Raw genomic sequence first — 12,478 nt, 5'->3', positions numbered from 1 at the left:
GACAAAGCTAAAACATCGGGTCACAGGAAACTACAGATTCTACATGCCAACAAATCCTGACAAATGCTGTATTACTCAATTTTCTCTCTGTGCAACAGAAGATGCAGGACAACCCATGCCAAGACTTTAAAACAAATCTCCCCCATAACTCACTTGCTGCAAAAGAAACAAGAAGAAGCAACAAAGAACGGATAACTTTTGAGACTGGTAAAATTTAGACACCTCAGTATGACTACAAGTCAGATTTTTTAACTACCTTTCTCTGTATTACCACATATAATTCAGGGTACACACAAATCCCAAACAGTAAATTGAGAATGCAGGTCAAATCATTCAAAGACTTGACAGTCCAGATATTTTTAGTAAGATCAATATGAATTTTATATCAAATTTATAGTAGTCCCTATGATTTCCTGAATCCCAGAGGACCCAGGAATAATCTACAGATGGTTTTGTATGGCTACAACAATGTTGCTATTCAAAACAATTTATTGATTTATTTGAAATTTTCATAATTGCATGACCAATGAAAAAATGTAGCAATATCAATTTGAGGTGTCTTCTATCAGAAATAGCTATTTCTGCTTCAAGAGAGAATTTATAGCTCACTAGAAAACAATCCATTAGAACAAAATTATTGCGGCTCTATCAGAAGGAACTTTTTTGCATGCCATTTTAATTATAAAGGAATGTTTAACAAGATATGCATTTTCTGCCTATACAAGCACTTAAAATCTCAGGTAAGATATTAAAGCCCCTTACATTACAAATGTCTTTCTAAAAGATGCCAACAGAAATAAACAAAAGATGTCCTCCTCCCCCCATACTTCAGTAAAATATGATGGTATCTATTCATTTCTTATCTACAGCCTGTGAAATCTTTTTCCACTCAATGAAATGTTATCTCACGTAAACCAGAAAAAAACTGATTCTGAATGCCCACATCAGTGTATGGGATAAATCATTTTCCATACATTATGCCACAGACTGGAAAGACAATGCAATAATAAAAGCAGGAAAAAAGTAACTTCTCTCTGTATGTAAGGATTTTATTCAGTGAAGACATGGATACTACAGAATGTATGTGAAATGCTGTACTTGAGTAGCAACTAAGGAAACTTAAGAGTATAGATTTTACAGACCACCATGATGTTCTGTGGAAGAAGTGGAACCAAAAACTCAGGTATCACCTGTAATTCCTGTTAGACCTTTCACAACACTGTATGTCCATTTTGTCAGTTATTTACTGTATGTTTGGTGCAATTAAATGGTAAAGTAAGAAGGTACAGCATCTCCTGAAATAAATGAAACTTCAACCTGGCTATTCTTAAACAGAAATTGCCTAAAGGAGAATCAGTCCATTAGGTATTATGTATCTGGCCCTTGGATTCTATATATCTAGGTAAACAGTTCTATGGCAAAAATAAGAATTCTTGAACTGATGAAGCAATATTACTCAGGACCTCAAACATACGCTTCAGATAGGTAGACTGTGCCTATAAGGAGTTGCTGAATGTAAATGGGTCACAGTTTTCATATCTTTAACATCTATCATTTATACCCAAGAAAGCACATCAGGGGCAAGAAAATTAATTCCCCAATTGCTGTCAACTGTGTTAGGGAACAGCAATAAACAGCTTTACTGTAAGCCTCTAGCTACAATAAAATTGCTGTCAATAAAGTGTGGATGATATGGTTTTGCTCTGCTAGAAGAGATTCTTTGGAAGTGAGAATCTGAAATGGAAACTAAAAAGATTCTCCCTTGTTCTTATATACAAAAGAACATTGTCATAAAATTCCAATAGCATTAAACTCTGAAGATCCAGCTGTCACTCACACGTGTGGCACAAATTTCTTAGCATATGTGAAACTTTGGCTTGGGACACATGAAACTTCAGTGATTCTGATAAAAATCTTTTGCATGGGAAATGTTTAAAGAGAAATGAAGCTTACTAAGCTTTTATTGTCTGTATCTGTATACGCGAAATGTTCCTACTCGAGTTTAGCATGTCTACTGTCACTATTAAAAATGGTATTATAGCTTAGGGTTATGTTCAGATTCCCATTATAACCCCCACTTTGCACGAGCTCTTAACTTTCTAAAAAATTCTTCTTTTCAGCTGAAATTTTCCATGCTTGGTCTCAGCTCAAAAATGAATTTCTTTAGACAGCTGAGCAAAATCTGTTAACCTATTTTTCAGTTATATAACAATAGAAAAAATACACTGTACATTTTCACAATTTCTGATATTTTAGCGTAAATATATAAATATACAGAATTAGAAACCAATTAAATTTTACATACAGACACTTTTCCAGGTGACTAGTCCTCACCCAAGACCAATATCCATGCTAACACATAAACCAAATTAAGCATACAAAAGAAACAACAAAATTGTAATTTTTATTTATACTAAGTGGTAAAACAAGGCCACTAAAAATAATACCGCACACAGAACTGTGGAATGCTATGGTTACAGAATTTTAATATTTGCAGGTGACGTAAGCTCTGCACTGCTGTTCCAATGCAGATTTCCATCAATTTATGCACCTTGAAATTGCCAGTCTCAGCATATCAAATTAAGAGTCATTAATGTTTTCAGCTTTTCTTTTCTCTTACATAAACCCAAACTTACAAATTTAAACACTCCAGAGTAAGATAACATCAATGACATTTTCCACATAAAGCTTAAGTTATGTGCATTGATCAGTGGGATCCTGGCTACTTGTTCCTTGATCAGGCAAAAAGTCCACTGAGTGAAAAAGGAGTAAAGCAACCTTCATGGAGTTTATGTTATTGACTTTAAGATTAAAAATATATTTTAGTACGGAATGCATTTAATGTGTCAGTCATGCCTCAAATCCTTAATTTCTGCCATTAGACCACAGAAATAAACGGACAGTGTTAACATATATTTAGCTTTCCTGAATCTACTAGAACTGTGCACATTTCCAAAATTTACAAATTATCACCTTGATTCAGAAAAGTGCTTATAGTGTGCTTACAGCTGTCTTTCTTGAAGACAACATCTGAAATCATTCGGACTTTTAACAATCTGCTTCAGTCCCACCACTTTTTAAATGAAAGTTAAGCACATGCCTAAATGCTATTTGATTAGGAATGAAGACTGAAGGTTTTGCCCGTAACCCATACGGATACATATTTTTAAACCTGTGTTATTTGTCACTGCTGTGCTTTAAATCTGATTAAATGAAGTTGTTATAATTTAAAATTGGGATAACCACAGTAAATTGGCCCTAATTTCTTTTCTTATTTAATCTATTGTTCATCTAATAACATTGAGTAGGAGTTTTTGTCTGTTTATTTGCTTTTCAAAAGAGGTCTTTCATACAGAAGAATACATGTCTTGGTCTTCTGTATTTCTGTGTAGCTTTTGGGTGTAATGACTTAGTAATTTGAAGTACATTTTAAAGTTCAATCAAATACTGAAAAGAACACTGATTGGGAAGCCTGCATAGATTTCAGTATTCTTTATGAGTCATAACACTGATTTTAGAAGCTTAGCTATATAAGCTGGTGGTGTGCAACATCCTTTCCATACTCCTAATTATGTGAATTAGCATTTAGAACAATCCCAAGTTCAAGTATTCAAAAATGCTCCTTTCAGAGCATCCACCAGGTTTACTGCAAGATAGGCACTTGAAGGAGGCTTTGGTTTTTATACTGGGTAGTTGTGAAACATCAGTCTGTGCAATTCAAAGTGACATGTAAAGACTTAACCACAAAATTTCCACTAAATCTATTGATGTTTGCACAGAAATTGCCACCAAAAAATAAAATAAAAAAAAGGACCTAAGATATCTTTATTGAACAATATATTTTTTAATTCTAAAAGCTTTTTGACTTAGGACCCAATTCTAACAGATTTCTAGGGCCAAACTCCCATCATAAGTAACAAGATTTGGCTTGAATCAAGTCCAAGTGCAGACTTAGGTTTTACCTCTCTACTGACATTAATGTATCTGCAAGATACATTGTGTGTGTATTTAGCTTGGACCAAAAGAAACTGAAAATAAAAATGGAGAACGCTAGTATTTCTTAGACACACGTTAATCCTATATTTCATCTTTTCTTATCATAACATTCTCCACAACAATTACTGCACTCTTTGCAAAACACATCAAGACAACTTGCTGAATATATATATAATTTAACGCAACTAACATTAGATGCAGAGAATTTACTTATGCTAAACCAGAAGAAAACAGTACAGTGGCACAGAACTAAGTGTCACTTCCTAAAGGAAATTTTAAAAATGTTTTTCAGATGCTGTGGCATTAGCATACACTACTATTCAGTAAGATTTTAAGTCTGAATACTTTGCTTAAAGGCCATAGTCTGTCACAAATCTAAAAAAAAAAAAAAAAAAGACCTATGAAAGTATATTTAACTCCTATAACTCCTATGCCAACGAATATTAGCTAAGATGCATCCTAATTTCAGGAATTACAGACAGAAAAGATAGGAAGACTGTTGATGATTACTACCATTGCTGGCTATACTCCTCCAGCCAAAACTCAAAAGGAAGCATAAAAAGGTTACATCCTGTAACACTCATCATTGGCAGAAAAAATAAAAAGACACTATCTTCTTCCTCACATAGTAAAAATACACAAGCTCAGTTTAGATAACTGTCTACCTAAGACTTATATATTCAGTTACATATATATACAGATTTTGCAGGTAGCAATCAAAATCATATGAGTATCTGCTGACTTCAAAAATTACTCATCAAGACCTCAGTGAAATCTGAATCAACTCCATATATAAGTATAATGACTGGTATTATTATCATCATTATGATTAAATGGAGACCAGTGTATTTAATGTAATGAACATAGGTAACGGTGGAAATATAGGCAGTAGTTTTTGTTTGGGTGTGGGTTTTTTTTTTTCCCCCTCATGTTCAATATCACTGTCCAGGGTTTATGCATTCTGTCAGGTAAATAATTTTTGGGGTCTTAACTGCCTCTAAATACTATGGAGGGTTAAGTCTGAGGTTCCCAATAGAGTTTGGAAAGCTAATTTAAGCTAAATCAAAATCATCCCAGAACAGAAAAAGAATGTGTGGTTTGGGGGTGTTACATTTTGTGACTAAAACTGGGTAGAAAACTTCAGCTGAGTTTTCTCAGACTACACAGAACTCTTCTATAAATTTGTTTGGATTTTTAAAATCAGTTCTTTTTTAACTTAAGCTGACAGTATGAGTACGGTGCTGTGTAAGAGCCTGAAGATGTCTTGGGGAGTATACCCTTCTTTAAAGTCCTTTAGAAAGGCAAAGGTTTTGTGAGATTCTTCTGTGGTGTTTTCAGTGTCCTGTTGTAAGTACGAGCTGGTTTAGAGCAGTTACTTTAATAGAACTGCCTCAAAAGTGTTTGTTTTATTCTTAGCATCTTGTTAGTGTGACACCTTACAGAAACCCAAAGTCAAAACATAGTTCTGAGAACATCACATTCATCTCAGATAAGGCTAATGCAACAGCAAGAGAATGACTTTATCCTAGACTTGGCTACTGTCAAAATCTTTTTGCAAAGACAAGCCTAAATGTCTCTCAGTTGATTCCCAAGGATTCATATCCCTAATAAATTCAGACAAATCACTATCACTTGGAGGGTACAGCGCCCGCAGGAATACGGACGAGAGTCCCGACACCGACCGAGTCTCTGCAGCGAAAGCGGAGCACGGAGGAAGCCGCCTCGCAAAGACGCGAACTTAACTACTGACCGCTTCAGTGCAACTACCATTAAATAAAAGGTTCTTTGGCTGGAACATCAGCTCGATCCTTCCCTCCCCCCCCGCGTTCCTCCCCCAGCCACTGCAGGGCTGGCGCCGGGCCAGCGCGGGCCGCGCGGTGCCTCAGCGCCATCTACGGGCGGCGCGGCCGCTCCCGCGGCGGCCACGGACAAGCACCCATAAAATAAATTAGACAGCACCGCATTTAAATCTTTATTAGCAAGGAATTATTAGACCTAAGAAAAAACTAATGCTGGATTTGGTTGAAATATGAGTCTCTCAGCCTCCTAATCCCTCTTCATATGGCGTGTTTCACAGTTTAAAATGAGCTATGACAGATCACTTATGCATTACTAAGATGAGAAAATATTTACAATGGGCTTTTTTTTTTTTTTTCCTGCATAATTCAGATGTATTCAGAGAAAGCATTCCTTTCAAAAGTATGCTTTGGCCATTTTTTAAAATATGCAGCAAACTGCCTATGCAGTACCAACTTTCATCTATTACAAAAAAATCATGTTGAACTCAGAGGAAAGGAAGACTTCCGTATGGCTTAGTTATATCCTACCAATAAACCACGTGCTTCACTGATGCAGTAGCTTGGAAATTTGGCTGCATTTGTTAGGGAAAAAAATTAACCCCTATATTAACACTAACTTATCAAGGTTCCAAATCAGCTTGAACTGTAAAAGAAACTCAAGCCAACTCACTTCGAAATTTGAAACAGAATGTACATATCCCTTCAATCTTGAAACAGTCAAATATTCTCACAGAAATTTAGCATATAAGGGAAACAGTTCTTCAAATAACTTTTACATTTGGACAGTCACATACTGGGGAGAAAAAAAAAAGTTGGTTTTCAGTTTTGTTCATGCACATGTATGTGCACATGCAGAAAGGCATAACACATTATTAACAATAATTATTCTTCAAAACCCAAAGTATCAGAGGCATTTTGCAAACACATGGTTAAGCCCCAGGTAAATGATAAAGGGGTCAAGGTTTTTTTTTTATTTGTTCTTGTTTTGGTGGTTTGGTTCTGTTGGTGTTTTGGTGGGGGTTTTTTTGATTTTTTTTTTTGTTCCCCCCATAATGTTAACTAAATTAAATTAGACTGAAACAAAAAACACCTCACAACACAGTGGCACTTTTAATACTGGTTGATCGGGCACTTGTATGCAGTACTTATAGACCAGTAAAAGTGCTCGTTTACCTGTCTGGTGTGTAAGGGGCCCTTTGTCTTGAAGCCTCCTTGGGAACTGCACTCTGAGGCACTGAAGTGATCTGAACTAGTGGAAGAGCGTTTGGAAAGGGTGTCACAACCACCAACAAAGGTGTTGTCCAACGGGAGTTCCTGAATCACGTGGTGCTTTTTCACTGAAACTGGAGTGTCAGGTTTGAGATGAAAAGCAGACTGTGGAGAGGCAGATTTGTAATGCTTGGCAAGATCAGGACTGTTAGGCTTAAAGGTTGTTGGTGGTGCTGTGCCCCAATCAAATCTTCCTATACTTTGCTCCTCCAGCTCTGCTGGAAGGCTTATTGTCCCGTTGATAGGTTCATGAACTGCATCATCAGGTTTGGACTCTTCAATTGTCACAAAGTTCAAAAGAGAGCTCTTTGGAGATTTCCTTTTCTTCCTTTTCTTTTTCTTGTTTTGCTTGTTCTCCTGATTGGGAGACATCCACTCAGCACCTTGCTTGCTCCTCTGGGCAGCTTTGAACCTGGATGCATGTCGACATCGAACAAGAACTGTGACAAATATCACCACTATGACAACCATGGCACCTGCTACAATAGCAATCATGATTGTGAGATAGTCCTCATTTTGGTAGGGTTGGCTGCTGTCCCCTATGTTCCGATCCAGAGGGGTTTCCATAGTCCTGCGTATCAAGTCATAAATATAAGAGGCATTTCCAGCAGTATCATTTACATACAAAAATACAAGCACAAGAGTATGCAGGGATTTGGGATAACCCAAATCACTTATGTTGACAACTAGGCGATGCAGCCCCACATCATTAGGAGTTGGTTTTTCTTCCAGAGTGATATTACCTGTCACTGGATCAATCCGAAACAAACCCTTGTTATTGCCGCTTACAATTGTGTACTTCAGCTCAGCATTCATGCCAGTGTCTATATCCACAGCAAAGACTTCAGCTACCACCGATCCTGGAATTGCTGAGAGTGGTACTAGCTTAAAAGAAGTATTAGAAGGTGGGTAGATGACAACGGGGCTGTTATCGTTAACATCCATCACATTTATGGTTACTTTCGCTGTAGAAGAGCGAGGAGGTTGCCCTCCATCCACTGCTTTAACATCAAAGGTGTAAGAGCTCTGCTGTTCTCGATCAAAGGAAACATTGGACTTTATAACTCCAGAATACGGATCCAGCACAAAGTTTTCATTGTCATTCAGGATGGAAAGGGTCACTGCTTTATTTTCCCCAGCATCCGCATCAGTCACTGTGATCACCCCCACTGTGCTATACTTTGGCAAGTTCTCTGATACAAAAAACTGGAAATGATTATGAGTAAATTTGGGACTGTTGTCGTTTTCATCCAACACGGTTACAATCACAGCCGCTTGACTCTGCAAAGGAGGGGTGCCGTTGTCTCGGGCTGTAACAGTGAAAATGAAACGCTCCTGCTCTTCTCTGTCAAAAACTCTGGAGGCTGTCAAAACTCCTGTCTTTCGATCCAGATCAAAAAAGGAGGCATTAGGACCAAGCTGATAAACAATGTCTGCATTTTTCCCACTGTCTTCATCTGTGGCACTAATAGTTGTTAAGTATAGACCACGCCGGTTGTTTTCAGAAACTGACAGCTCAATTACAGGCTGGCTGAAAATCGGAGGGTTGTCATTTTCATCCTCCAGCTTAACTCTTACTAGGGCAGTCTGGTTCAAACTGGGCTTGCCAGAATCAGAAGCCACAATTTTAAAGCTGAATTCTTTGGTGCCCTCATAGTCCAACAAAGAAGACGTCTCTAACAAGTACTGGTTGTCGTAAACTGCTTTCAAGTGGAAGGGGACCTCTCTCTCAATGAAACAGATCACTTTGCCATTCACATCAGTGTCCTTATCTGAAACTGTAATTAGGGCAATCTTTGTATTGATGGGATCTTTCTCAGATAAGTACACTGTGCCATTGATGGGACTTATTATGTACCTGAGGTCTATGTTAGGAGGGTTATCATTTACATCAGTGACATTGATGGTGACAGTTGCTCGGGCTGGTGTAGAGCTACCATCACTAGCCAGCACTGTCACTTTGTGAATAGCAGTCTCTTCTCGATCTAAGGACCTCTGAACTGTAATCAGCCCTGTGGTGTTGTTTAAAGCAAAAAATCTTTTGGTTGCAGGGCCGACTTGGGCACCAAAAATATATCTGATTTCTGCATTGCTTCCTATATCAGCATCTGTAGCATGAAGCTGAATTACGGAAGTGCCTACAGGGGCATTCTCTGGTATATGGACCTCTACTTGACTCTCTTTAAAGACTGGCCTGTTATCATTGACATCACTTACTGTGACTTGCAGGATAGCTGTGCTGGATTTCTGGGGGGTACCTCCATCCTCTACTTTGATTTTCATCACGTAGGTGTCCTTTTGCTCTCTGTCCAAGTTCTGCTGCACAATTAGCTGAGGCCATTTCTCTCCTTCTGGAGTTTCTACGATATCCAGTCCAAAGACACTCTGTCCATTTAACAACTCATAGTGCTGCACACCGTTGAAACCTGTGTCAGGATCTGTTGCTGATGGGATTGGAAAACGACTGTTGATCAGAGTGTTTTCTGGGATGGAGATATTGATGACGGGGGACGGAAACATAGGTGCATTGTCATTAGTATCCTTTACAATGATTTTTATTTTGATCAGCCTAAAAAAGTCATTAGGGAGAATCACCACTTCAAGTTCAAAGAAACACTCATTTTCTTCTGCATAGGAAGCTCCAGCACAGAGTTTTTCTCTGTCTATTCTGTTAGATGTTGTAAAAATTTCCCCAGTGTTACTGGACACTTTGACCAGAGGCGCATCCCCCGCTTTAGACACCAGTCTGTAGACAAGGCTGGCACTGGTCCCTGTGGCAGCATTGATATGAGAAATGTTCAGGTCCTTTGGTATGTTCCCTATGGGTACGTTTTCAGGCAGCTCCTCTCTAATAGTGTAAATAAGTTCTTGAGCTAGAGCAGAATCCAGCCTTAAACAGGCAATCAGAGCAGCCAACAGGTAAAAATCCCTCAGGTCCATGATAATGCTTTTATTCTCTTTTCACGGATTTTAGGACTTAAAGGTTTCCAGAGTGGAATGACGAGTGATTTGCAAGAGGAGGCATGCATGGACTGCAGGATGCATTACATCTCATTTCTTATTTGGAGACATCACTGTCAACACAACCACACAGAACAGCATTATTGGTTTTTCTAGGCATGATAAATCCACAATCTCCAACTACTACTTGTTTTTGCAATGCACGCTTCCAGCAGTACATTTTCCTACTGCTCCCTTTTACAAGGAATCCGTCTGGACAAATGCACTAATATCCCATCAGCTGCATTTGCACAGAGCACAAATGAAAATAACTACTTGCAGGATTAAAGGCAGCTACCATTTCGACACGTACTTTCTTAATAATTTCTCTCTACACCGTGTAATCCGTAAGGTGAATTCCCCCTCTACCCTCCTCCACCCAGTCATTTGGTGCAAGTAAAAAACCTTCCCGGACTACTTCTAGATTCCAACTGCTGTGTCAGCTGCCAAATGTAATTTGTTGTTTGCTTCCATACATATTTTTTAGCTCTTGCTAACCACATTTTTCTCTGTGCCCTCTATAGCCATCGTACTGGGAAATAACCACCCGGACATGCTGCTGCTGCTGCTGCAGCAGTCGACACTGGCTACTTCACATCCCTGTTAACTGATTAGACAATAACAGGACTTAGTTTCTTACGCTCTCAGCTCAGTGTTTCCCCTCCAGATGTCGGATACTTCTCCTTCTTTTTAATAACCGAAACTTTGTCTTTAAACACAGTTTAAATCAGGAGGCTGGAAATTCCAAATGCAACCTAGGGGCAGAAGCATGTTTACGGCGGGGGGGGGGGGGGGGGGGGGGGGGGGGGGGGAATATACATTTTCTGACGACATGAGGAGGAAAAAAAGATACAGCCTTTCCCCATTGACACTGATCTCCCTTCAGGATGATGTTAGCAGCTGCCACACATAAATACTGCAGACTAATAATGCAGGTGAAAAAAAAAAAGAGACGGACAGACTTCTGTTTGCATGCACTGCTAACCGCGAATTACCGGGGTGCAAGGCTGCCGGCACCTACAGTTTGACGGAACTGGGCAGTCCCTGAGCACTAATCTCATCTGCATTAAGCTGCACGGGAACTGATGCCGGTGATTACTTCCAGCAGAGTAATGCAGGTAAGGATGCAGAGACAGCGACTAGGTGAGCCTTGCCACCACCATCAACTGAATCCCAAACACTGATTCTTTCCCTAGATAAATATACTGCGTGTCGGCTTTTTGTTTTTTTTTCTTTAAAGGAAATGCATCCCAGTGTAAGGGTAACTTTGCACTTACGTTAGTTGTCTATCTTTGACGATCTGCAGCTAAGCAATGATCTGTTCCAGCAGATACAGCACAATGCATCTGGTAAACCACCAGTTTTGGAGAAATCAGCAGCAGCCAAACGCTTCGTCCTCGAGATATGTGTTGCTTCGGGGTGGCAAATTAGCAACTCCAGGGAACAAATACACAGTTCTGTCGTTAGTCATCCTCTCCACGTTTCATTCCTACGAAGCGGCGATCCTTTGGGTGTCTAACGTGCACGCAACAACCCAAACAAACAGCAAGAGAAAAATCCGATGCACTTCTTAAAGGGGGGGTATTTTCCGCTCTGCACTGCACACCATTCCTATCCCTCTCTCGGCAGAGGAGAGGCAGCTACATGAAGTCTGCAACTTCTGACTGGAAATGGCAAGAGTTGGTCTGAAGGTGCTTCTCTTCTCCCTCTTTAGCTCTGGGGTGACAGTTGCCCATTAAAAAAAAAAAAAAAAATCCTAATAGGTTATTGCTTTAGTGACGGGAGGAAGCGGCGGCGCTTTCCCTCTTCCCTCCCTCCCAGCCTCTCTCCTTCACAGACGCTCTCTCCTTCTCTCTCTCTCTCTCTCTCTCTCTCTGAACTGAAATTCTTGATATAACTCTCAATAAGCCCAGAGGGAGGGTGGGAGCGGCGCGAGGCCACCCCTCCCGCCGCTCCGCATTGGCCCGCGCCGGCGGGGGCGGGGGCGGCGGAGGCGGCCCCGGCATTGGCCGCCGGGCACGTCCTTCCGCGCCCGGGCGGGCGGGCGGCGAGGGGCCTCCGCGGAGCGCGGAGGGGACCGGCGGGGGGCGAGGGAAAACGGAGGGAGCGGGGAGCGGGGGGACACAGCGGGAGCGGGGGGCGGCGGGCGAGAGAAAGACGGCGGCAGGCGGGGGTGGCGGCCACCCGGCGTGCAGGCGGGCGCTCCGCGGTCAGGGGCGCAGCGCACCGGGGGGCGGGGAGGGGAGCGCAGGAGGGGTGTCCGGGGGGGGGGGGGGCAGGAAGCAGCATCAGTTTCGCGCATAACTCCGGGGTAATGTGGAAAATCAGGGTTTTGGTTTTGGGTGGGTTTGGGTTGGTGGTGTGGTTTTGGGTGTTTTTGGCGGGGGCGGGAGGCTGCCCCAGTGCGCGCTCGG

At 40.8% G+C, this 12,478-nt stretch overlaps 1 protein-coding gene across 3 annotated transcripts in view; it reads right to left on the bottom strand.

Annotated features, from left to right (window-relative positions):
- The window catches only part of PCDH9 (protocadherin 9), a 181,841-nt gene extending 169,976 nt beyond the window's left edge, over positions 1–11,865 (bottom strand). For all 3 annotated transcript variants that reach the window (XM_027713503.2, XM_027713500.2, XM_039386680.1), the window contains exons 1-2: positions 11,342–11,865; positions 6,969–10,138 (exon numbers count right to left, since the gene is read on the bottom strand). In XM_027713503.2, the coding sequence (XP_027569304.1) occupies positions 6,969–10,004 (3,036 nt within the window). In that variant the 5' untranslated portion in view covers positions 10,005–10,138; positions 11,342–11,865. The remainder of the gene's footprint in view (positions 1–6,968; positions 10,139–11,341) is intronic.
- Between the last annotated feature and the right edge of the window lie 613 nt (positions 11,866–12,478).

The sequence above is a fragment of the Pipra filicauda genome, unplaced genomic scaffold (genome assembly GCF_003945595.2).
Source record: "Pipra filicauda isolate LSUMZ 115617 unplaced genomic scaffold, ASM394559v2 scaffold49_size4853605_pilon, whole genome shotgun sequence".
Classification (NCBI taxonomy): domain Eukaryota; kingdom Metazoa; phylum Chordata; class Aves; order Passeriformes; family Pipridae; genus Pipra; species Pipra filicauda.
This window is presented reverse-complemented; position numbering and strand designations above follow the sequence as displayed.